Source organism: Parasteatoda tepidariorum, chromosome 1 (genome assembly GCF_043381705.1).
Source record: "Parasteatoda tepidariorum isolate YZ-2023 chromosome 1, CAS_Ptep_4.0, whole genome shotgun sequence".
In the NCBI taxonomy this organism is placed as follows: domain Eukaryota; kingdom Metazoa; phylum Arthropoda; class Arachnida; order Araneae; family Theridiidae; genus Parasteatoda; species Parasteatoda tepidariorum.
This window is the reverse complement of record NC_092204.1, coordinates 7,020,512-7,048,394: the sequence shown is the minus strand read 5'-3', so window position 1 is coordinate 7,048,394 and position 27,883 is coordinate 7,020,512. Positions and strand designations below refer to the sequence as shown.

Genomic DNA, 27,883 nt, shown 5'->3' with positions numbered 1-27,883 from the left:
TAACTATATTATTTCTTTTATTTAAATAAGCATATATTAAAAGAGAAAAATAAGTTATGTTTCCTTTAGTGACATATATACACATGTGCTACAGTGAACAGTTTTCTCATTCAGGAGGAATGTACTACGCTGATGTCGTAGATTCTGTACTTGATAAGGCTTGTTGCATCACCAGCTTTGGGAATTAGGAGATGGTCCCTGGAATTTATGGCTATACCATCTTCTTCAATATGGCCTGCAATACAATATGCTTAATATCATCATACGTTAGTCATTTATTAAAATTTTATTATAAGAGATTCAGTTATTCACATATTTTAAAGATAACATCAGTGATAATTTCTAACTCTGAACAAAAAAATAGTTTATTGCGCACATATGAATATATATAATTATTTTATATTCGCTGTGCCAGATAAATTCTGTAAAGAACATGCGGTAGCACGTGTGGTCCACATCACCACATTTATACTTTCATAGTTGTCTGATACAATGCACCTTTTTTTTCCCCCTTCATTTCCTACTATTAATTCACACTCTCCCTAAATATATATCTTGTTCAAATTTTCAATCGTTAATAAAATACTTTTTATTCATCCTATCAAGTTCAAATACTTTTTTTTAAACTTGCAGTGGATGACACTTGATGTTAATACAGTTTTTTCAAATATTAATTCATTAATTTTAGTTTTATATGGGAGAAAAAAATTTTAATTATTTAATAAAAAGTAACTAAAATAAAAATTTTCTTTGTTGATCTAAGTAGGAATTGACTTAAACATTTTTTTTTAATATTACTTGTTTATGTATGAAGATTTTTTGAAAAATTAATTTAGATATGCATTCAAGTTAAGAGATCAAACATATATATTCATATTCGCGTTTGTATACCAAGATAGGGATGCCATTATATTAAGTCTCAATAGTTCAAGACAGGAAAGTGGCTGTAAAACTTGTTTATTCAAAATAATTGCTTCAAGAAAGATTATTGACTGAAAAATATTTGGATGATAAAGCATAAAACAATGTACAGTAAAACCTCTAGGAAAAACCATCTCTATTTACGACCACTTTTGAGAAGCACACAGAGAATTTTTTCCATAGACTATGTGTTAAAGGAAGAACCATTAAAACCTCTGCCAGCGACCTGCAAATATCTGCACTGCAGACGGAAAAGGTCAAATAAAGAAACACGAAAAACAAATAAGTAGATTAAAATGTATTCCAAATATTTGTTTGAAGCTCTCAATTAAAGAGCTCTACTTGATGATACAACAACATGTTACAGTCAAGTGCTCTAAAGACGATACTATCAATGATTTTCTTCTGCAAACTTTTTCAAGCAGCCACAGTGTCTGACTGCAAACCCAATGGTTGCGGGTTTAAATTCAGCTTAGGGCATGCATGTTAAACTCTTGTGTGTTGTCGTTTGTTATTTGAATGTGACCCATCTTATTTATGGGTACCTGTGGCAATGTGGTGTGGGTAATACAGTGCAACCACGAAAATCCGGACTGCTGTGTGGTTTGGAATGTCTGGATTTTAGATATCTTACTTAAATTGATAGAATTATCGAAGTTTCGAATTCACCAAGCCGTTTCCGCGATTAAACGTGCGTGCGTAGACCTCCGACATCAATTTTAACAACTTAACATCAAACTTTCGTCATTTCCCCCGTAATCGATTGTTTAGATAACATAATATTAGCAATTATAACTAAAAATATAGGCTTAAAACGCGAGCTGAATTTCAACTTATAACTGAAACAGATGATACTAATCCTTTTTTTGTTGGGGGATAAAAGAACTTGTCCCCACCTCCTAAGTTTCAAGGTTAAGAAAGAACCAGTTTTCTTTCTTCACAAGGGGGAAAAACAAAGTGGTACAAGAATTCCTCCTCCAGCATGCCTCATCTATGGAAGAATATAGAGGGGAATCCCCTCTGTATTCTTTGTTATCTATTCAGAGCTGATAAGAATGACTGGAATTTCCTTATCAGCTATGAGCTTTCATTCACTCCTCACTTTACCTCTTCATCTACTGCTTCATTGTTGGAGTAGAGTTGAGGTTTTGGGCTCTTACATTAAAATTTTTACTTTAAGCGATTTTTTTTCTTTTTTTCTTTTCTGACGAACTGGACGTAAGAGTCCGGATGTTAGAGATTTCTGAAGTCCAGATTTTCGAGCTCGTACTGTATTGCTTTCCTCTGTGACTTAGGTTCACAGAATGAACAACATCTTTAGCAGGGAACAAGAAGTGAGGTTTAAAAAAAAAAATTTCAAATTGAGAATTTTAAGCAATTAAGAAAACTGTTGATGTTATTAAGGTAAAACATTTCTTTTTCATGCATTTCTCAAAATATACTGAATAATTTTGAAAATGAAAAAAAAAAAATTCCAGACCTCCAATTAGATTTAAGCAGTACAGATTAGAATGTGCAGGCTGCTTCCACCTACTCACTACTGGTATAAAGCAAAAAGACCAGGACTCTCTCTATCTCTTCCTGGTGATAAGCAGCCCAACACTTGCTTATCCCGACTGGCCAGTGGACACCTGAAAAGTTTCGCATTTTCTGCTAATCAAAAGATCTTTCCTCTTTGCCCTAAATGCCAACAAAACTAGGCATCAACTGCGCACATCTTAAACTGTTTAGAGCTGGACTGGAATGACATTCATTCCTCTCCCCTTTTAGTTTCGGACTTCTTAAATGTCAATGGATTTATTGATCTGATGGGAATTAGCAACAACAACAGATTTATGCAAAAAATGTAAGCATTTTAACATAACGCTTACAACTAATAGAATTTAGATTGAGCTTTTGAACTAATAACGCCACAAAAAATTTGCATTCATAGATAAACATATAACTTATTCATTACAAAAAAAATATGGTATAATTGTGAAAAATCACTTACCATATGCAAAAGTAATCCATTCTGGACACTTCCGTTTGCTGGTGATTTTGACTATTGAGGAGAGAGGTCGAACTGCAACAATATATGCATAACCTTTCTTTTGTTGGTTTGCACGCAGAATGTACAAATGTGTTTCTGTTACAATTAGGTGGCTGAAAGTAAAAATATTTATTGAAATTCAAAAATGTTCATAATCAGAATGTGATGACCAACATTAATTAAAAACTAGTTATAACAAAACAGTTCAATTTCTAAACTGTAAGTGCACAGACGACTGTTAATGTGCGGCCCATGGTAGCTTTGAACGCAAGCAGAAATTTTATTTTATTTTTTGAAAAATAAAAACACGTCTAAAATTTGAATCTAACATTCAAGTCATCACTTTTTGATGCGCTCAATTTGCACAGATCTTATTATAGATTTACTTTGTTTCTCAATAGCTTCTTTAAAAGCTATTGCTATGAAATTCTGCATGGGTTTAAAAAACCAAATATCTTTAATACAAAATTATGAAGCGAAAATTTTAAATTTCAGTAACCACTTTTTTTGCCGTTTTAATCGTAAATCCAAGCGACATATTTAACCTTATTTTGGTATTCATAACTACCAATTTCCTTGTGATTTTTAAAATTACAATACACTTTACAACATTATTCTAAATCTTAAGTGCACACATTTAATTTATCCCTTTTTGGTGTGCTTTATTTTACATTATATTATAATTATAACCATCGTTGAACAGCCGACACAATTTTATAGGTTTACGACTACTAATGTTCAACTCCTTAGCCTTGTAATTTTGAACCCAATCCAGAAGACAAGGGAACTCCTGGATCGAGTATTGGGGGAAATTTGCTTTCGTGGAGGACTTTTTGTTGGAGCTAACCCACATTTGCGTTACATGGAGAGGAAGACCACAAGAGTCTCCGACAGTTAGCCTGACAAGCAAGGGGACTCCAACTTATGATCCGTCTACCACTGAGGATATTTCATGTCAGCACAGTGGTCGGTTAGAGCTGGATGCGGAATCCGCATCGACTGGGATTCGAACTCGGTTCGCCTCATTGGAAGGCGAACGCTTTATCCCCTGAGCCATAGCGGCTCTTGGTGTACTTTATTTTTGGCGATTTCATTATCATTGTATATCAGAATGATTTTTTTCCTTTTTTTACAGCATTGCTGCACTTTACTAATCACATGGCACAACACTAATGTTTTTCTTCCACTACAGGAAATTGCATATTTAACATATAAAACAGAATATTAGCTCCTGATTTTTCATATCATCTAAATGCTGTAGCACCAACACCAAATATATTATACAGTTTATTATGCAGTTTTTCTTATTCTTCATGCACATTTGTGCAATGGTGAAAATAATTGTGATTGAAACACGAATAAAGTAGAGAAATAACTGCGAATAAAGCACAATTAAGATTAAATCCATAGCTCTATACAATTGGAATTCTAATAGTTTTTATCTTTTAAGATCATCCAACACTACTCTTCATCTATTGAGCTTGGTTTCTGGAAATGATTCCACATTTTGAAAAATTCTGATAATTTTTAGTTTAGTTTCTAAAATTCCATCAGAATGAAAGTTAATTTAAATAATTTTATTTATAAGGAAAAAAGTACTCAGAACACAGTAAATATATCAGAAAAAAAGAACACTTTTACCTCGGATATTTACATTCCATATCTCTAATTTCTTCACAAACAAATGTTCCTATAACACCAGGTTTTTTCAGCCAAGTTTGAATATTAACTTCCTCATAGGATTCTTCCTCGGATTCCGTATACCTATCAGCTTCTAAACAAAGAGAAAGTGAAGAAACTATTTCAAAAACTAACATTATAAATAATTGTGCATGTGATTAACTGAATGTAAGGTTTATGGAACTAGAACTAACTGCAGCTAAGTGTGCACAGCATTAGAGTTGGTAAAAAAAATAGGTTTTTACAAAAAATTGCCCCCAAAATCTAATTTTTTAAATTTAAATCTGGTTTATTTGGTTCAAATCATATGATACAAAGTAAAAAATGTAATCTTTTCTTAATTTGTACAATTAAGAGTATTTTAATATTTATTTTGTAGTACTCTACCTCTATCTTATATATATATTTTATTCAGCATCCTTTACTAGAAGGCAAACACTTAAAGGCCAACATCCCAACAAAATATTAATTAAAGAACTTATTTGGAGGTGTCCCTCATAGGAGGGTATTACTGTACATTCAGGGTCTCATAGTTTGTTTCACAAACTCATGAAATTCTAGTTTACAAGTTATAACTGTCAGGGGGTAATAATTCCTTATAAATAATAAATCATTCATTACCTTCATCATCTCCAATGCTAAAAACAGGAGCCATTCCTCTGTAACGCTTACCAAGTTTATCACTACTGCTGACATGCCTAAAAACAATTTTTTCCATTAAATCTTTATTGAACACACATTAATATTAATTGCAACTTAATCAATTACAGGGGTGATTATGAGCCCAACTCAAAAATCCTGGAAATTTCTTGAATAAAATCATTAATGAAGTATTTAAAAAATTTAATGTCTTTATAAATTTAAATCATTGATATTTTCACAACATGAAATTCTAAAAAAATTAAATGCAGCATAATTTAAATTAATAATTATGTATAAGTTTACTTTTATCTCTAATCACATTTATTATTCTACAAGAAAATTTTTTTTACAAATGAAAGATATGCCAAGTATAAATTCTAGTTCTAATATTTTTAAATAAAATAGGCAAGAATTTTTATACATAAATGTGATCGCTGATATCTCGAAACTTATGGACCTTGGATTTCCGGATTGTGGTTACTGAAAAATCCGGATTTTTTTCGGAGCACAATCATCTCCGCAATTATAAATTTATTGATCTTCTTAAAAAAATTGTTATAAATTTTAACATGTTCAGTACACATTCAGATTGCGATTTTTAAAAGTTTATGTGTATGGGGAGCATTTTGATGTAGATTCGATGCAATTTTAAGGTGAAACATCGCTTCTATGCGTTAATACGCAAATATTACGCTTTGACACAAAATGCTCAACATGCACAGTACTTGAAGCCCTGTAAGTGATAGTCTGAACATTAGATCAAAAGAAACTGAGGGACGGTTTATAAACTTGAGGAGAAAAACCTCACCTGTCTTCCTCTGACTGAGGATTTGTAATATATTCGACTAGTTTTTCTTTTACAATTGAACTCTTGGATTTCACAGCAGAAGCCAGCTGGAATAAAAGAGAAATATTTATGAATTACTTATAGAAAAGAGCTTTTTTTATAGATTTGAAAATATAGCAATTGAAAATGAATAAGAATATATTTCTAATAAATATATAATAGGAGCAAGGTTGGCACAGAAAAAAATGAACAATATAGTTACTTGTAGTAGCTTAAAGCATGAAAATAGTTGCCGAAAACTATGAAAATAGCTGTCTAAATAAGAACAAAAATATGACTAAAATTTTACTAAATGACTTAATTGTCATATATAATGATCCATTTAGTCATGTTGGTGGCAAATATGATAATTTTTATAGACATTCTATCACTAAAGTTTTGTATCAAAAAAATTAGAATGTTGGCAGAAAATTAAATACTTATAATTACAAGAAATCATTAAAAAAATATTATTGCATTAAAAAAAAACATACACAAAAACAGTTTAACCAATAATTGATTTAGCAAATATATATATATATTGTGAAGAGTGATTATTCACATTGGAAATTCCCACATCATAATATATTAAATATTGGGCTTTTTAAAATCATGCAGAATTTTGCAATAACCGTTGAAAAGGCGATCAGGAAACAAAATAGATTTACAATGAAGTCTGTGAAAATTGAGTACATTAAAAGGTTTTAACTCAAATTTGCGATTTAAAATTTTGTATTTTTTTACGAAAAAACATTCATTGTGCTCAGAAGCTACCGCGTGCTGCAGGTCGTCAATCCAATTTATGCTTAAAAAAAACATTGCAGAAATGTCTCCCAATAGTCCCCTTTCCCTGAAAATAGCTGCATTTTTTAACCTTTTCCGGCAGTTGCCCCAGGTCGAAAATAGTTGCAAATTTTAGTCACCTCTGGCAAATCTGTTGTAGACTTCTATATGTAAGGGGAAATGCTTTTGTGTAGTGGTAGGGGAGTTACCTGATCAAATATTGATATCTCTTTCTCTTGGTTTTCGGAGTTGATTGTCATTTCAGATGAGCAGACAAGGCAGCCCTTTGGAGAATGAAAAGACAGCATAGAGTTCAGTTCATTGGACGGAATGATTTTGTGTAAGGCTGAAATACATAAGAAAGTAATTATTTAGATCCTCAAATATGCTTTTTCAATACGAATCAATGTATTAGTTTCAAAAACTTCAACAGAAATTAAAAATATCTTGTCCTTACAATTAAATTTTTTTTTTTAAAGAATACAATTGTTTGTTTAGCAGGTATCTTCTACATTTGAAATACAGTAAAAGTTCATTTTAACAACAATCCACAGTAGCAGATGAATAAGTTTTGCTTTTAACAAGTCGCAATAAAGAACTCAATCTAAGCATTTTTAAAGAATACAATTGTTTGTTAGCAGTTATCTTCTACATTTGAAATACAGTAAAAGTTCATTCTAACAAGAATCCACAGTAGCAGATGGATAAGTTTTGCTTTTAACATGTCGCAATAAACAACTCGTTATACGCAAAAACACATCCCTAGCAACAATTTTATCTTGGTCCCAGTTGGGCTCAAAATTGACTCAATATGGATCTTATATGAACAAGCACCAATATTGGGATGTTTAGAATTTTCAATATTGGTCTTATTTAGGGTCAATATCAGCCTATATATTACCAATATAGGGCTTATATTGGATGAATAATTAATATAAAATATCGTTTGAATCTGGCAGTTCCACATAAGGTCAATATTAGTTGTACAGTGGCTGTGAAATATCGGGTGAATCATACAATTCTATATAGGACCAATATAGGATAAATAACGGCCCGTTCAATCCTTATCGAGCCAAGATTCGTTAATATTGGCCCAATGAGGGCCCAAGTTACGAGGGTTGTAAATTAAATAGTGGCAACTTAACCTTTAAACTCACAGAAGGACGGGCATGCGCAAATTACATATGGGAGCTGTGAGGTGGGGCTGTTGTCGATGTGTAGAGTGCAAAAAAAAAGTCGATTAGCTTAGAAGGGTAGTTGTTGTGTGGCGTTAAAGTGAGGAGTTTCGTTTCCATCGCTCTAAAGCATGTTTTCAAAAGGTGATCAGCGGTTATGGCTTACAATCGAGGTTGCCCGTGGCAAAAATGCAACAGAATGCTATTGAGGATTAGTGGAAGCCTTTGGAGCAAATGCTTTACCATATAGGACAGTATGCTTTACCATATGGGACAGATGGATTCAAGCATCTCGTCTTTTTTCGTCATTAAGCCTTTTCACAACATGCTTTAGAGCGATGGAAACGCAACAACTACCCTTCTAAGCAAATCGACTGTTTTTTGCACTCTACACATCGACAACAGCGCCACCTCACCGCACCCATACCCTATTTACGCATGCGCGCCCTTTTGTGAGTTTCAAGGTTAAGTTGCCACTATTTAATTTACAACCCTNATTTGCCACAATAGCAGGAGACAAGTAATTTTTAACATTTTTGGAATCTTTAATATTAGCCTGTTGATAGTGATTTGGAAACTTCTTGTATCAGAGGATTTCTCATTCAAGCTTTTACTGTGAGGATTAAAAATAAAATTTTTGTAAAACTTATCAATATATCATCAGCTATAATAAATCAGACAAACAAAAAGCTTATAAGGAGAAACAAAATACAGGATATGAAGTATAATAATGAGCTTTCTTTATTTAAAACAATTAACACATTTATGAATTCATCGAGATAAACACACCAAAGAGCATTCTCACCTGAGAACCCGCCTTGAGCAAGACTAACATAGCTGTGATGTTTCCGCAAAAAGCTAGCGACTACCATGTGTACGTACTGATCTTCTTCTTCCCTTCCACTTCCCATGAAGCAGAAATGTTCCCCAGCAGCTACAGAACCAGCAACGTTGGCCTGTTTCTGAACAGCAAACAATGCCTCAACTGCAGTCCCAAATGCAGCTGGCTCCCTCAGCATCTAACAGAAAAAAAAAGACAAGTTGCAGATGAACCTTTATAAATTTTTATAAAACTGTTATATTTCTTGATGCTTGGTATGCTGCAAAAAAGATGAATTAATTAATTCACTTATTTTTAAGCTTGTGCAATTTATTGATGTACATGTTTGCCCTGTGGCAGAATTGCAGCGACAAAGCAACATTGTCACAGAGGTCGTGCAGAAAGAATTTTTTTTAAAGTAAAAAANAAAAAGTTTTCTATTCTACAGAAATTCACACGTAATATTTGAACCATGCATTTAGGCAATCGCTTTTTGACACGCTCATTTTACCCATATAGTATCATAAATCAATGTTATTTTTCTATTGTATTTTCGGCAGTTATTGATATTGATTTTCACATGAATTTTAAACATCTGGATATGTTTCAAACTATATAGAAAATTCGAATCATGCATTTGAGTATTTACATTTTAAGGCAATAATTCTATTGAATTTTCGGCAGTTATTGCTATTGATTTCTCCATAGTTTTAAAATCCGATATCTTTTATGGAATATTACTATGGGATATTACAACAGTTTAATCTCGAAATGAAACACGTATTTGAGGAGTCTGATTCGTTTGATTTCCTTGTTGATCTTTTTTTTTTGGTAAAGTTTTGTTATTTAAAATTACTTACATACGTGTTTGTTATTATTAAAAGTATATTGCAGAATGATATTAGTGCTAGAGCGTATTGTCGCAGATGGCTTGAAAAAATTCTGCCACAGCAATATATTATAGAAATTGGAAGTATAGCAGAATTTGAAGAATTATAAGCTTCTGTGAGGGTGATAATTAGTGACTCGAAATTTTAAAATATTTGATGACCAAGATTTAAGTCAGTAAGTTAAGAGTAACACTGTAGTCCAAGTGTGATGCTTTTAGAGTAATTTCAAGCATGATACTCTGTGTTTATCTAATTGAAATTTAAGAAAGTAAGAACATTAACAACAATTGACAGTCATTTGTAAACAAAACTAAAAACTTTATTAGAAAAAATAGTAATAAAAAGAGCTTCAGTACAGATGAAAACCTGAACAACCACCAAAATTCTCACAGAGGCATTATAAAAAGCCATAAATGGTCATGGAAGTCACAGATGTGACAGTTTTAAATTGTCCCAAAAAGGCCCCGAGTTTATTACCCAGATTGAAAATAATTATACATACTTTTGCTTTATAAAAGCTTTGCATTTATTTAATCATGTTTGTTTGCTATTGATTTTTGATTATTTAGTTGCAATGTTTGGTTGAAAAGGACAAACTACTGGATAAGCTATGCCACATTTTTAAAAATTGTGGTCCTCTTTGACATTGAATATATAATCATAGAACTCATATGATGATTGCATTGATGTTTCCAAAAATTGAATATTTTAAAAAAGTGATAAACTAAATCAAGGTTGAAATTGAATCACCATTGAGTGCAATCAAAGTACTGTCTTCCAGTAAATACCATTATCAGATTGATGTAAACATAAGACAGTAACTCATTCGTGAAGCCACATGTCGTTTTTGTAAAGTCGATACTTAAGTAAAAAAAGTTATGTCATAATTTTGGTTTTCGTTCAGAAAAGGTAGCAAAAAATTTCTTCTGGAACCAACTGTTCAAAATTAGGAAGAATGAAAAGNTAAAAAATATATAAATTTTATGTATTAATTAAATTTCACATATGAATATAGGTTTTTGACATTTTCGACATTTTTGACAGTGAGGTTTTTGACGTGACGGTTTAAAACATGGTTTAAACTGTCAAAAACTGTCACATGTCAGAAACCTGCCAACCCTGCATAGAAGTAATATAACACTAAATTATTAAAAACATTTCGTAGAGGGGAAAAAATGCTAAAAATTAAACAAACATAAGAAACTAAAAATTATAAATAAGATGCTACTCGTAAAACACAACAAACAAAACTTTAAATGTTTCACAGATAGTAAAGCTGTTAGTCATAAATAAATGATAATAAATAAATTTAATATTTTTACATAACATGAATTAAATTTCTAATAAAAAGACTAGAAATCTTACTAAGTTTGCATCCAAATGGAAAGCAGTGGATAAGTGACCATTGTTGTATTGGCTGGCAGGACGACAATCAACGACAAAGTATTTTATAATTTCTTCTGTCTAGAGCAAGTAAATAATAAATTACATCAATAAAAAAAGAAAATATTGTCAAATGTGACAAGAAATACATTGACATAGTTTGCAATAGCTGTAGAACTCCCTAATTAACAATTATAAGGCTATTAGAACATAAAATTAACATTCTGACAACATCCACACCTTAATAATGGAAGTAAAAGGTGAACTTTTTTTTCAAATGAAAATAATTTTTCTAAATATGAAGCTTTCAGTATCCTCATTAGGAAAGACCCTGTAACTATATAATAAATTAAAGCATGTATAGGGCATGATTGGTCCGCTATAGATTTTAATATGCCTTATGAAATATTTTAAAACTGCTGAAGTATTTCATTACTTATAAAGATAGCTTTAAAAAAAACTCTTTTTAGATACCAGATAAAAACTTTTCATAAGTTCAAAGAAACCAGAACCAACTTCTTGTCTTGACGTTAAAATTAAAATAATACCTAAACTGTGTGTAAATTTAATAATAAAAAAAACATTTAATAACCATCACATATGCTTTTTACAAAATAAAGAGAAAGATTAATAAAAATTCAAAAGTTCGTCATGTGAACAAATAAAAATGTTCGCGCACATGTTTTTTTCCCAGCAGTCTCCTACCTCCAGTTTTGAAGTAGAACGAAACTGAAGAAAAACCTCAGAAGTCCATTCTGATAAATTATTACATACATTATTCACATTAGGGAATCATCAATATCCTACCTATATGATGTATTGAAACATATATAATTTACCTTAACAGAATTTCTTGATATTATATCTGATACGGACACTGGCAGGCAAAGCGCTTGAGAAAGGAACATTTCTCTCTCGGGGTCGACATTTCCTTCATATATTATGGAATAGTATTCCTAAGGAAAGTTTACTTTCATAAAAAAAACATAAAACAGATATGGGTAATATTTGCAAATTAAAAAGTATGAACATTTCAAGAAACAGAAAAGTATCTAAGAATGCAAAAAGTATAAATGAGAATTACTACTTGATTTAATAGCATTTGAATTTTTGCTGAATACCTAACATATGTAATTCATACAGATTACATACAATACATGGCAGCGATAATACATGATACAGCGATAATACATTTAAAATTTTATTTTTTTAAAATAAAATATGTGTAGTTTTGTACTCCGATTTAAACCAACTGTTTTATCTTAAAATCAAAATTATACTTAAATCTGCATCACAAGTGAACAAATATGTAATAAAATTCAATCTCATAAAAACATTAGAGCTTTTTCACATATATCAAACATACATAGTGCAGACCTGTATTGAGGTCTACACTATATACTTCTGATACAAAAAGTATAATATTTTTGTAACTGATACTAAGTTACATTAGTATCAGTTTGTAACTAAGACTGATTTACCAAAAGAAAAGGTACTTATCTATCTTTATTGGTAAATAGAAATAGTGTAATTTTTTTCTATGTTAATACTAAACCACATGTTGCACAAAAAGTACTTTGTGAATAGGAAATTAAACCGCACTCAGAGTATTTCCTCGATCTTGTGCTATCTGATAATGGTTTGCTATAATTTTAAATGGTAATTATTTTTAATCTGAGAATAATACAGAACAACTCCAGTTCTTTTTACAAAAACTACCAGGGTCGTTCTTCAAAATTGGTGAAATTTGTATACAATAGTAGAGATTACATTATCAATTAGAGAAATTTAAATTTTGTTTGTTTAAACCTGTGCAATATGCTTGTTAAAGCTTATGTATGAACTTATGCAATAACCAGACAATTATCATTATTACTACTGAACTACCACAACCCTAGCAGCAAAATAACTTGGGCCCTCGTTGTGGCCCAATATTCACAAATCTTGGCTCAATAAGGGTTCAAAGAGCCAATATTTTTAAAATATTAGCCCTAAATAAAACTGTCCGATTTACCCAATATTTTGCAGGCACTTTACAACCAATATCCGCCCTATATAGAATTATCAGATTCACCCAATATTTTTTATTCATTAACCAATTCATTAACCAATTCATTGACCTATATTGGCCCCATAAGGGCTGTAATTGTCCCTATATAGGGGTCTGTCCAGACATTTTGTGGAAGGTCCTGTTTTTGTAGAATTGTGAAAAAACTACTCATAATTTGTGAATATAAAATAAGTGTTTAGTCACATTCTTTCAACCAGGGTCCTGCTTACATGAATTGAATTGAGGAACCTATTTGTGCAAATAGGTTCCTGTGATTGCAAAAATTGCTAAACACCTTTTTAAGAAGTTTTTAAATTGTAAATAGATACAAGATTCTGCTCAACAATTGCTGGTACTAAATTAGAGACGCAACATACAAATATTTAGCCTATATTGCTCAACACAGAATATTCATTTCGGACAAATAATGGAAACTTGTTGTTGTTCATTTACATGGCACTAGAGCTGCACAATGGGCTATTGGCGACGGTCTGGGAAACATCCCGGAGGATGATCCGAAGACATGCCATCACAATTTTGATGCTCTGAGGAGGGGATGGCACCCCCGCTTTGGTAGCCCGACAAACTGCGCGAGAAGTCGAGCACTTTACGGTAGCACAGTTTAAGGAGGACCAATACCGCACACCCTCGGTCCTTACGCAGACTGATCCAAGTGGTCACCCACCCGCACACTGGCCACAGCCAGTGATGCTTGACTTCGGATTCTGCTGAATTCATGTAACGATGCTGAATTCATGATGCTGAATTCATGTAACGATCAGTCCACTGCGGGACACAAATAATGGAAACAAAATCACTCACATTTTTAATAATTTCAATTGACGTATTTTAAATAACACAACTTAGTTACGTATCACTTTTAATGTGTTACGCATTAAATGAATTTAAACAATTCCTACATTTATAATATTTTACTTAAAAAGTTGCCAGAAATTAATTTTCATTTACATAATATTCTAGGGATTAATTTTACAAATAAATATAAATTGATCAATTATTTATTTACAAAAAAAATAATCATTTAATATCAGTAAGAATGAGCACACGATGTTTGTAAATATAGAAATATTTTCTTAGAATACAACACTTGGGGAATTTAAACTTAGGGAAATTTGGAAAACTTAGTCCGTTTCGAACTGTCTTTCTTTTTTCTCCCCCGGGAAGGGTTTATTCGATTGACAAAACAATAATGATGATAAACAAATTTGTGAAGTGTCTGATTAAATGATAAAATTATTTTGTGAACGGTTTGTTTTTATGAAAAGATATTTTGTGAAGGGTCTGTTAACGGGCCCAAATTTCTTCTAAACAAACCCCTGCTATATAGGAGCAATATTAAAAAATTAAGACTTCTCAATATTGGTTATCTGTGCATGTTCATATAGGACACATATTGAGCAAATTTTGAGCCCAACTGGGGCCAAGATATAATTGTTGCTAGGAAATTTACAGAGGGAGATGTGATTACTAAAAATCAATGAATAAATTAAATTTAACTATACATACAGTATTTTTGGAAAACAACTGTATACCTGAATGAAAGAAGGAGGAGTACACATCTTATAATGAAATGCAACAGTGCAAAAGTCTTCAATGTCATTTGCATCTAGTTGACAAGGAATTAATTGCAATTCATCTGCAAAAATAAACAGACATTCATGAACTAAATTTCATTTAGTAATTTTGATAGTGCAATTGAGAGCACAAGTATTCCACAATGAATTCAATTAGTTTAACGGATTTAGATACATAAAACGTTCCTTTATTTGGTTTCATGCTTATCAAACTTCAAAAAAAAAGTACCCACAGTAAAATCTAAACATCATAATATGGAACAATAATAAATAGTTTTAAAGTTAATACAGCATAGAAAGAATGAATATAAATAAGGATTTGAGAGGATTAAGGCACTCAAGATACAGATCTACAAGGTGATGATGCAATCATAATGAAAATTTCAAATTGGAATTACAACATGGTAAGGTTTGGTTCAGCAAGCACCAGGGCTGGTTCAAGACTGCTGCCACAGGATTTAAAAACTGAGATGTTAAAAGAAATGATTTAGATTTCTTCAATGTAGGTACTTTATTTTTCGCACTAGAATACCCTAGAACACTTTCGCACTAGAAACATCCCTGAGGATGATTCGAAGACACACCATCACATTTTCGATCCTCCGCAGAGGAGATGGATCGCATGCTCAGGTAGCCCGACGTCCTGTGCACTAAGTCGAACACTTTACGGAAGAACAGTTTGGCAAGGACCAATACCCTGCTCCCTCGGTCCCTACGTAGGCTGATCAAAGTGCTCACCCACCTGCTTACTGACCACAGCAGTGATGACTGACTTCGGTGTTCCACCGTGTCTTCACGCTCACTCCACTTTAGGACTAGATTTCGTTACATATCAGTACTTATTTATAACAGAATAAAAAGCATAGTTATTATATTTATTTTGTTTTTCATAATTACAGAAATTTCCATGTTTTAATAGCTTTTCTATTATTTTCTAAAAATAAAAAAATATAACACTTGTGTAAGAATTAAGTACTCCACCCTTTGTGCATGCATTAAGGGGTAAGTGCATGTTCAGAACTATCATTGGGTGAGACACTTGATCAAGGCCCTTTTCAGAAAAACTGTAAATTAAATGCAAAGAAATAAATGACTTTAAGTGAGGTATTGTTTCTGTATTGAAAATGACATAAAGCATGAATGACTAAAATCTGTTCCAATCATTTAAGCAAGACTTTTTAATAATCATAATTGGCTTGACAGCCCAAGGTGGGCCTTGGTCTTCACTAGAGCTTTTTGTAGACAGATCTATACAGTCACTGATATATATATATTTTCATAACTCGGCCACTTTTTGACCACAACAATCAGGATATAGAGATAAATAATATCTGAATAGATATGCAGAGATAATTAGAAAAGAAAAAAATTCAAGTTTTAAAATTTTTGAATTTAAAAAAAAAACCTGCTACTTCCATTTTTTTTTGCTTGTTTTTTTGAGAATCCATGACTAATTACTGAAGTAACTACAAAAATGTAATAGTAATAGGAACAAAATATTTCCATCACAAGAAAATATTTACCTATTATTGACTGCTTATCTGCTCCTTTCATTTCTAGAAGTTGCTCCCTAAACAAGAAAAAAACTTGTTATTCTGAAATTGCAGGAAACATTTATTTAAAATGTTTTACAAATAAAGAATTATTAGGCTTCTTAAAGAATTTATTAGGGGGAGAAAAAAATTTAAATGCAAAAGCAGCTTTATTATGAGATTATTTTCTATAGTAATAGAAACTATAGAAAATAATCCACCACTGATTTTAATCATCACAAAAATTTTAATATTAGGTTTTATCAAATTATGCCATTTTTTTCCATTGTTAAATTTTCTTAAACTTTATTGAACAAAACAGAAAACAGATGAGAAGGGATCTGTCTAGCTTTTTTTAAGAGGTATCAATTTTGTGAAAATTTAGACATAATTTCTGAAAATTAAAAATTATATTTAAAAAAATCAACACAAAAATATGGTTAAGTAAGAAAATATTTTTAAAAACTGTCACTACAAATAAAAATCATTTATGACTGGTAAATGTCTAAATATTTTTCTCCATATATTGAAAAACAATTTTGCTATTGTAAAATTTTGGGCTAAAAATTCTGTCCAAATTTCAAAATACATAAAAATCATTGTTCATAGTTAAATTTCAACTTGAATTTAATAAAAACATGCACTTAATAGTACTAGCACAAAAAATTATTTTAATTATGAAACATTTTCAACTGGATCATACAGAAAAAAGTTTCACAGGAAAAAAAATGCTTTATTAAAAAATAAAGGTTTGTTGAATAAATTTACAATAGTGCTTAAGAAAATGTTCAAATTTCGATTTCCTGTAAGGTCTATAGAGGAAGAGCCTCGTTGTTTCATTTTTAACAACTCCACACAAAAAAGCTCGCTTTGATATGGCGTAAGCGACTGGTTAGGCTTACCACATTGCTCTATCTGACCAAACACATACTACCTTTTCGTAAAAGACACTTGGCAGAAAAGCTGCTCTTTTCCATAGATTGCAACGAGAATGGGGTTTGCATGAGAACTTTCTTTTTTAATGCATTTTGTGAAACTACTTTTTTTCCTAACATTGAATTAGTGAAGGTGCCGCTAAATGGTAGTAAATTTAAAAATTCTGCAAATAAAAAAAAAATTCTTTGCTTCCTAAACAAAAAATCTTTTTGCAAGAAGTCTGCAATGTTCTGCAACAATGTTGCTGTGTCGCCACAATTTTGCCACGGGGCTGATAAGTATATGGAAATGATTATCAATTTAATATAAAAGGATAACGAAAAATTCAAGCATTTTCCAAAGCAATTATTCCATTTATTGATAAATAATTTAGATGTTTAAAATAAACTTACTTGGCATTTATCACAATAGCTAATGCAAGGTAAAAAATTAAAAAAGGATCAGATGCAAGAAAATAAATGTCCCACATAATATGGATGACTTTTAGACAGCAGGTGGAAGAGAACAAACAGCAGAACTAAAATAAAAACACATTTTATTTATAGATATATTTAGAATTTTAATTTGTTAATGAAAATAAATGCAAATAGTACTTTTAATTATAATGAAGAAATAAAAAAGAATTTTAAATCATTGTATTTATTTCAATAATACCATAGTTAAATATTTTATAGTTAACTGCCATTTTCGAGCAATAATTGCACATATATTTTAGAGTACCAAAAATGTATTTTATTTAATATTTGTGAGTCTCTTGCTAATATTTTATTTGATAAAAATATTGAACATAATAATTATTTATCATTGAAAGTCAATGCATATTGTAGATACTGGTTGTTCATAATTAAATTAAATTAGGTTTTCTACATGCTCATTAAAATCTTAAATTATGTATTTAGCATGCTTAGAAAACAAATATTAAAAAATTTATTGCCTTTTTTCATTTATTTAAAAAACAAAAAGTATAATAAGGATAAAAGTTGATAATTTTTTTGTAAAGATATAATTCATGCACTGAAAAATATAAATTTCATTTATTATTGAATTATGTGCTCGTAATTTAATTATGTGCTAGTAAATTTAAAAGTAATTGCACAACATATTATGCTTTAAATTTTACAAAGAATCATTTCAGTAACTTTCTTATTATGTGATTCATTATACATTTAGAAAGTAGAAAAATGGCTAAAATAATTATTCTCATATCCATGTTTTTGTTAATCTTTATGGCGCTAATCAAGTAATATTTTTTTAACTTATGCTATATCTTAAGTACAGATTTAGTACATATAAGTATGCAAACAGAATATACTTTAAAAAACTTACTTATCTCCTGGCGAAATTGGGTCTTTCTAATAAAAAAAAACTTACAGGGGGCTGAGATCTTTCTTAAAGAATTATTTAAGAGCCTTTGTCCTATTTATCGGTTGCAGCATAGGAAATATTAATTTGTTTTTCTTTTTTACGTGGGCATAATTTTATATATGTTGTAAAGAATAGTAATGCTACTGAAATAGAATATTGGATACATGTAAAGGAAGGTATTATATTGCTGCTAAAAAAAAGTAAATTAAAAAGAAAAATTAAATTATGATTTTAATCTCACTTCCTTGAAATGTTATCTGTTGGAGGTAAAAAAAAAAAAAGATAAGAAACTAACAAAAGAATTGAATTGGTTGAAACTTAAAATTTTAATACAGGATTTTCTTGAAAAATATTGATCAATATCCTCAAACCCTGTATATGCAATAACATTAAGCAGCAAAACACTTTTTTTCTTCCGAAACCTGACACCGTTCCTCCTGATTCTTATGTTTGATGACTTGGTGAATCCAAATATGACTATTTAATTTAAGGAGGAAAATGATGCATAAATTAAAAAGATAGTCCTTGGGGGAAGAATAAAGTAATTAATAGAGAAATAAAATATCAATCTTTGTCACAACTTTTAAGGTTTCGTAACTTTCCTCTCTACTTCTCTTAGATTTTCAAAAGTAATTTAATGGTTAAAATTATTATAGTTCATGGAAACAAAATTAACAAAAGTTTTTAATAAAAGGGGGAAGGAAACTGGGGTTACATTCAGATTATAGAGTAAATAATATTTGCTTTGACTCTTTTAAGAGAGCAAGTCAATTAAAGCAAGATTGTCATATAAAAATTGCTTAATATAAAACACCTTTTAGCTTTAAATTTATAAAACATTTTTCAAAAAATTTATTGGAATTTTTTTTTTATTTTTATAATTCAAAAAATTATGGAAATACATTTGCTTGCAGTTTAAAAGTTAACGATGTTTGAATACGAATTTTTCTTTCAAAATAAGACAGAAACTGTGCCAGGGTTTCTTACTTACGAAATATTCAAAAGTAAATAAGATTATACACTACTGTGTTGACTCATACATACATTTTATAATAAAAGAAAAACTTCAATTATCATTTACCAAAAAAGAAAAATTGTAGACAAAAATATGTCAAGAGGAAGTTAAAACACATACCCAATTCCTTGCGTAACATTCAGGTGTAATTTTTTTGGTGTCTAAAAAGGAGCATAACTCAGGTTCATGATACAGCAGTAAAAGACGTAAAAGGTGAAAAGGACTAGATAACCTGGAATCTGTTCTAATAAAAAGAAAATAAATAATTTAACATTCATGCCAAAGAAAATCAACTCAGAACATCAATTAAATTCATAAATGAAAAAATTTTTTATGACAGTTATTGCATTATGATGTCACAAATGTGCCATCATTCTTGAAAATGGACTATTTCGAAAGTGGTATGAAGCTGAGGCTTTAAAGAATTAGTTTTTGAATGAAAAATATTGGCAAAGGTTAAATAATTTGGATGAAATTTTAACTCAATACTTTTATGAAACAAAATCATGCAACAATGATTACTATTATTGGTTAATATTAAATCAGGAAAAAAAAAGACTTTTTAGTTCTAAATGGAATTATTCCATTTTTAAATATAGCAGCTCAAAGACCTTTAAGCACTTTTTAAAAATGCTACACACCATGCATATATATACGGCTACCCCTTTAATTTCGGGGATCAGAAATCTGAGTCCGTCGAAAAAAAGGTATGATTATACAGAAACATTACGTTTTTTAGTCTAAATTCGTAACTTAAAATATCATCTGCACTTTATCGTTAGCATATTTAAAGTCACCCTCTTAAGTCCTAAAATAGGAAGATATGATCATTAGTTCAAATGTTTTCCAGGGTGGTCCATTTTTTTTTGGCACACTTGCATTGAAATAAAAATTTTGCTATTATATTTGAGAAAGGAAACAAAATTTAATTTAAAAAATAAATGAAGTTTTAAAGTGGAGGAATATGCAATGCCCATAAAGGCACATCAAAGCACATATTTTTAAATTCCTTAATCAATGGGAATCTGAGAGACGGTACATATTTGTGAGCATGAGCAGACCAAGCAGTCTGTAATGACTGGTTTCAGCTGGAATTTCAAATTAATAATATAGAATGAGAAATTCAGGAATCGCGAAAGTTTAAAAGATAATTTGCTCTAGAAATGTTCTTTTTTTAATTTTTTCCTGTTAAACAACACCATGTTTTACACATACTTATTTGACTGTCACTTTTTTAAACAGTCCTATTCGCCTGATTTCGTCGTCAATCTTTATTTTGGAGTTACTGCACGGATTTTACGATTTTTAATTTATGTGCGAATTTTAATTTTTGTAATGATTTGCAAAATTTGAAAGAGGAAATAATTAGTGCAATTTTCCACCTACAAAATGTAGAATTAAAAAAATATTACTTTTACAATAGATTTTTTTAAAATACATTTTTATTCTATACTTTCATTTGTAAACGCAAGGTTTCTGCTAATTTAAATTAGTAATTATTATTATTAAAAGAAACTTAAAGAAAAATATTAATGCTAGAAAAGTTTGTCGCAGAAGGTTCGAAAAAATTCTGCCACCTGGGTAGTATGCACCTTTTAATTGCGATTTCAACTGAAAAAGTAATCAAAATAACCCTGAAGTAAAGTACATATCAACATTGATTTTTTAACATTTTCCACTCAGATTAAATGAAATATTTTAAAAAATGTCTTTACTTAGGAATAAATTTTTGATGAATTGAATGAAATAAAGAATATAATCTTCCTTTGGGAAGTCGAAGAGCCACAAGAGGTTCCAGAACATAAACCCAATTATCTTCGTAGTCATACCCCGATTGTCGACAATAGCGTGTAATTACAGACTCTAAATCACACAAAACAGATACTCTGTCTTCATCTTCATTTCCTAATCTGTCTAAAACGAAAAATAATTATTTATTAAAGCATTTACACTAAATATTTTAGTAATAAACAACTATAAACTATAGAAATAAGCTACTTAAGCAAGAAAAAAGAAAGATGTTAAAACAAACTAATGCTGTGATACAAAACAAGACTTTATGGCAAAAATGCTAATATGTACTAGAAAACACAATTACACAGTCAAATTTATAAAATATGAAAATTTTAAAATAAATTATGACATTAAATAAATAAAGATGAATCTAAAAAGTTCTTGAATTACTTTTATAAAAAAAAAATTTTATAACCGTCGTCGAACAGCTGACCCAGTTTTTGTGTTTGCGACTACTAATGTTCAACTCCGTAGCCTTGTAATTTTGAATCCAATCCAGAAGACAAGGGAGCTTCTAAATTAAGTATTGGGAGAAATTTGCCTTCTTGGAGGACTTTTTAATGGAACTACCCACATTTGCGTTACATGGAGAGGAAGACCACAAGAACCTCCCACAGTTAGCCTGACGGCAAGGGGACTCTAACCCATGATCCGTCTACCACTGAGGATATCTCACGTCAGCACTGTGGTTGGAGCAAGACGGATGCGGAATTCGTATCGGCTGGGATCTGAACCCGGTTCACCACACTGGAAGGCGAACGCTCTATCTCCTGAGCCATCACAGCTTTGCTAGTGTGGTTTGAAAGATCTGGAGTGACTAAATGATTCTCATATGATTTCTAAACTGTTAAATATTGATGTTAAAGCGAGTTAAAATGTAATTACAAAGCTGTATGAAAATAGAAGATATGAAATGGATTATACACACCAACTAAGCTTTGGCAGTCTTTTCGGATCTGAGGTTGGATGGGTAAATCAAATATTTCATCCCAGGTTTCATCACTTTTCGTACTTACAGAAAGGCATATCTAATGAGAAAAGTATAATATTTATCTCTATTAATAGCATATTTGTTCAAAATGCATTACCTTAAAGAACTAACATTGAAGAGAGATACTATTGAGAGAGGAAATATCTAATGAGAAAAGAATTTTTCAGAAAGTATAATATTCATTTGCATTAATAGTCTGTCCAGGGCAAATTTACTACTGTTTAGCTGTACCTTCACAAATTCAACTTTAGGAAAATTTCACAAAATACTTCTTCTTAAAATTTTATTTTTGTATCCCATAGAAACGATAAATCCATATTTTTACAATATTTGTGCGTTGATTTTTTAATATAATTCTTAATTTTCACAAATTATGTCTAAATTTTCACAAAATAGGTAGCTCTCATAAAAACCTAGACAGACCCCTGATAGCACATTTTTTCAATATGCATTAGTTTAAAGTAACATTGTGACGTATTGTAAAGACAGGTTGCATGGCCAAATTTTTTCAACAAAAAATAAGCACCTTTTAAGCACTCAAAAAATATTTTTAATCAATTTCCAAAAAATTCCTGATCTGTGAAGTAATAAATTTTTTTCTATCATTTAATGTTCTTAATTTATGAACATAAAATCAATAAAATTCAAAAACACTTTCACATACTTCACATTATCGTGATAAAATAACTTGCTTCTGATAAATATTTCAGAGAAAATTGTGAAAATCATGCCTTTTTTGTAATTCAGAACAACAATCGACACAGCAAAGAAGATATCTCTTTTCAAAAGATAGTAGATTAAGCACTTTTTACAAACCCCAAATAAAAAAAAAGCACCTTTAAGGGCTTTTAAAAAACGTAAATCACCCTGTAACTATTGAGAAAGGAAAACAATCAATTGATTCACTGCAGAGGACTGCCCTATTACACAAATTGGTGTAATGTACTTTATCTTTTAATGTCTTGTTCATTATATATATTTATTAAAACAAAATTTAATGAATGAAAAAATTATTTTTCTGTTTAAAAATAGTAACAGAAAAAAAAGTTTTTGTAGACAACTTTTTAAAGTCAAAATCTAGAAAAAGGACTTTACTCCATCCAATTCTTTTCAACTCATTAGTTAATCGTCGAGTAACAGGTGATTTTTGGGGATTGAAAAGCAAGAATAATTAATTATATAGTTTGAAATTATAGTTTTAAAGTAAGATTTGAAGGTTTATGACAAAAAAGTTTTGGACAGTTCGAAGCTATGTCAATAGACTGAAACATTGACAATTTTATGTTACAATAACTATACAGATTTTAAAATATATTATCTTGATATATTATGACTTTTATACCTTAAAGCAGCATATATTGAACATAATTATTGTTAACAATAAGTATTGAAAATGAAAATGTAGCAGACCTTATTAAGAACAACAATAATACAATATAAAAACAGAATAATTATCGTCATGTAATTGTTTTGAGTGATAAAAAATATGATGTAAAAGACAGAATTTACCAGGCCAATTTCAGGTCAAATTTACTACCGTTTAGCGGTACCTTCACAAATTCAACTTCAGGAAAAACTGTAGTTTTACAAAATACGTTTTCTTAAAATTTTATTTTTGTATCCCGTAAAAAACGATAAATCCATATTTTTGTGTTGATTTTTTAATATAATTTTTAATTTTTCACAAATTATGTCTAAATTTTCACAAAATAGGTACCTTTCAGAAAAACCTAGACAGACCCCAGATTACAAATATCATGTCAAAACTATCATGTATTTCCCAGACACGACTTAATCAGAATAAAAAGTAACGAAATAGCATAGGGATTTTAACTATCAGATTAGAAATAATAAATTGTTAGAACTATAAACGTGACTGAAAGGGAAAACATGTCAAAGGGAATTATTACAACTTAATCAGAATCAAAAGCAACAAAGTAGCTTAGGGAATTTAATTATCTGGTAAGAAATACAGTAGGGAGCCGATTATCCGGAATGATCGGGACCATCGTAATTCCGGATAACTGATTTTTCCGGTTTTTGGAATCGCTACAAAAAGCCGTTTTTTTTTATTGTTAAACCCAAATAAAAAAATAAAAATATTTAGAAATAATCTTAAAGAGAAGAAAAAACGATGAAGTTATACACTAATGATTATTTCCAAAATGATGGTAAGGTAAACATCTTTCAACAAAGAACGAAAAATTCTGAAATCTTATGAGGAAAAAAAAAACTTTTTTTTTAAAAATGGCGGGAAAATGTATCGAATTACGTTCCGGTTTTTTGGTTTTCCGGATAACGGGTTCTGTACTGTAATAAATTGTTAGAATGATAAATGTGACAGAAAAAGAAAAAATGTCAAAGGGAATTATTACAACTTAATCAGAATAAAAAGTGATGGAATAGCATGGNTGTTGTCCAATATAAAAACACAATAATTATTGTCAAGTAATTGTTTTGAACGATAAAAAATATGATGTAAAAGACAGAATTTACCAGGCCAATTTCAGGCCAAATTTACTACCGTTTAGCGGTACCTTCACAAATTCAACTTTAGGAAAAACTGTAGTTTTACAAAATAAGTTATCTTAAAATTTCATTTTTGTATCCCGTAAAAAACGATAAATCCATATTTTTGTGTTGAGTTTTTAATATAATTTTTTATTTTTCACAAATTATGTCTAAATTTTCACAAAATAGGTACCTTTCAGAAAAACCTAGACAGACCCCTGATTATAAATATCATGTCAAAACTATCATGTATTTCCCTGACCTGACTTAATCAGAATAAAAAGTAATGAAATAGCTTAGGGATTTTAACTATCAGATCTGGTTAGAAATAATAAATTGTTAGAACTATAAACATGACTGAATGGGAAAACATGCCAAAGGGAATTATTACAACTTAATCAGAATAAAAAGCAATGAAATAGCTTAGGGATTTTAATCATCTGGTTAGAAATAATAAATTGTTAGAATGATAAATGTGACAGAAAAAGAAAAAATGTCAAAGGGAATTATTACAACTTAATCAGAATAAAAAGTGATGGAATAGCATGGGTATTTTAACTATGCCAACTCAAGTTAGGAATAATAAATTGTCAGAACTATAAACGTGACTGACAGGAAAAATATGTCAAAGGGAATTTACTGGCCAATACTTATTTTTAAAAAATATTGAAATTTTTGATAAGTACAAAGTTGTTGTAATATATATATGTAGCAAAATTGTTAAGTAAAATTATTAGAATAGTTCACTCAGAGCATTGTAAAATAACAAATTACCTGCCAAATTTCTGATCTCAATGCGTCTGGAAGGGGCTTTCCTTGACATACTTTTTTTATATTTTCTAACTTGCAGTCCTCTAATAAAGCTTTTTTTAATTCAGCAACCCTGGAATTAAAAATATGAAATTCTATTAGTTGTGATTAACTTTACATGACTATTAAGAATACATGTGTTATTCCTTAAGGGAGGGTAATAAGGAGAAAATAAACTGCTTTCATTTATGTATATTGAATCGAAACATGATTCTTATTAGTTAAATTTAGTTTTATTTCGAATGAAAGCACAACTTGTAGCATTTATAAAAAGAATATAATATCAGAATAAAAGTAAAATTAACAACTGGCTATATCTGAAATTTTGAGCTTGGTCAACTGCGTTAGAGGTGTTAAATGACCATTTTGTGAGTTGTTGTAGTTCATTTCTGTCGCACTAGAGCTGCACAATGGGCTATTGGCGACGGTCTGGGAAACATCCCTGAGGATGATCCGAAGACATGCCTTCACAATTTTGATCCTCTGCAGAGGGGATGGCACCCCCGCTTTGGTAGCATGACGACCAGTCAAGCACTTTACGGTAGAACAGTTTAACGAGGACCAATACCGCAGACCCTTGATCCCTACACAAACCGATCCAAATGATCACCTACTCACACACAGACTGCAGCCAGTGATGCTTGACTTCAGTGATCTGCTGGGAACCATGTCTTAACGATCGGTCCACTGCGGAACTGCCATTTTTAGTGATTTTATACTTTGCCATTTAATTTATTTTAATAAATACCTTTCTATTTAAAAATGCTCTCTAAATGCCTCATAATTTCCAGATTAAAATGCAAAAAAAAAAGCTTTAAAGTTGCTCATCAATTAATTCCCCCTTTTTTCTTTTTTTTTTGGAAGAAAATCTATACAAAGATTGTATTTTAGCTTGGCTTTAATTATTTTTAAAAAGCTTCAAATTTTTCTGTTATTTTGATAATGAGAAAGAAGTAGTTTGCGAACTATACACATAAAATATTATAAAAGGGTAATTTGAAAATTGAGGATCAAATTCAGTTATTACATAACATTACATATTTGGATAAATTTGAACAGAGTTAAGTGAGTGCCCTTTTCTGCGAGTAAGCGGCCTGCCCTTTTTTATTCCTAGGGAAAGCTCGGCTATTGTATTTTTAAGATATGCAGAAAGGTGGACTCTAGGAATATTATTGGGTTTTAATATGAAAATATGCTCATATTATCCATCATTTAACATTTGTAATCTTGTAATAAAAAATACTGAATTAACAATATTGGGAATTTAAGTAAGAGTGAGATAGGAGAGATTTCCGTTTAATTATCTGTGACAGAATAATTACCAAGTCTTGTTAACTTACGGGCAGCGGCCCGCAAGAAACTAAAAAAAACATCACATAAAAGGATCAACTTGAAAAGTATATAACTCATACCCATCCCCAGGCAAATATCTACATGACTTATTTAAAAAATTTACAAGTTCAAAATCTATTTGGTACCTTGGCAAATGTAGTTGGCGCAACAGATCATGATACGGATAAAAGATTAATAAAAGTACATTAAATTTTTTATCTTCTTTGTAATTCTTAAAATATATTTTAATTTCTACAGAAAGGGTTATTTAAGTATTGGTGTCTGTTCGAACCAACAACTATCACCAAAACAGCAAAGAAATAAAAAAGGTTAAAAAATCTCAATACCTAGAATAAAAACAAATGCATTTAATTATAAAATTATCACAAAACTAACTTCAGATAAAATATAAAAAAATAAATCTAAATGCAGTTTATGTAAAGTTTCGGCAAAATATATTAAATTTTTAATTAAATAAAATTAGATTATTTACAGAAAGTTTTGGTTTACAGAATATTTTGATTCTGTTCTATGACAGCACAAAATAAATGTTCAGCATTTATTTTATACATTACATTTTTTTCCTAAGTCGAAACAAGTATACAAAGATTAAAAAGCAATTTATATTACTTAGAAAGGTTCCATAAAAATTATTATCATACCAACTAGTGTCATACTCGTCACCATTACTCGCCATGTTGTCCTGTCAACAAATAAAATACTGGTCACATCACGTGATAATAATCAATTTGCACTTGAGATAATTGATACATTGATTGGTTGTACATACATTTCCGGCA

The 27,883-nt window shown here is 30.2% G+C and overlaps 1 protein-coding gene across 3 annotated transcripts; it reads right to left on the bottom strand.

Annotated features, from left to right (window-relative positions):
* On the bottom strand, positions 1-27,883 carry LOC107442739 (TBC1 domain family member 23). 3 transcript variants are annotated; one of them, XM_043044865.2, is made up of 17 exons: positions 27,746-27,883; positions 25,716-25,824; positions 22,368-22,467; positions 21,361-21,559; positions 19,766-19,889; positions 17,658-17,782; positions 16,321-16,367; positions 14,756-14,859; positions 11,992-12,108; positions 11,135-11,233; positions 8,865-9,078; positions 7,094-7,230; positions 6,084-6,169; positions 5,255-5,331; positions 4,595-4,727; positions 2,915-3,066; positions 1-235 (listed from the first exon to the last, which is right to left on the bottom strand). In XM_043044865.2, the coding sequence occupies exons 1-17, from the start codon at positions 27,778-27,780 to the stop codon at positions 111-113; spliced, it is 1,983 nt and encodes a 660-aa protein (XP_042900799.1). In that variant the 5' UTR covers positions 27,781-27,883; the 3' UTR covers positions 1-110. The 3 variants fall into 3 exon arrangements, with proteins under 3 accessions (XP_042900799.1, XP_042900801.1, XP_071039816.1); XM_043044867.2 differs by lacking the exon at positions 22,368-22,467 and having other exon boundaries at positions 27,746-27,866; XM_071183715.1 differs by lacking the exon at positions 22,368-22,467 and having other exon boundaries at positions 27,714-27,787.

Coding starts and splice junctions, on each gene's coding strand:
- LOC107442739 (XM_043044865.2), bottom strand. CDS start 27,780: ATGGCGAGTAATGGTGACGAGTATGACACTAGTTG. Junction 25,825..27,745: donor GACGAGTATGACACTAGTTG/GTATGATAATAA, acceptor TTTTAATTCCAG/GGTTGCTGAATTAAAAAAAG. Junction 16,368..17,657: donor GCTATTGTGATAAATGCCAA/GTAAGTTTATTT, acceptor TTTCTTGTTTAG/GGAGCAACTTCTAGAAATGA.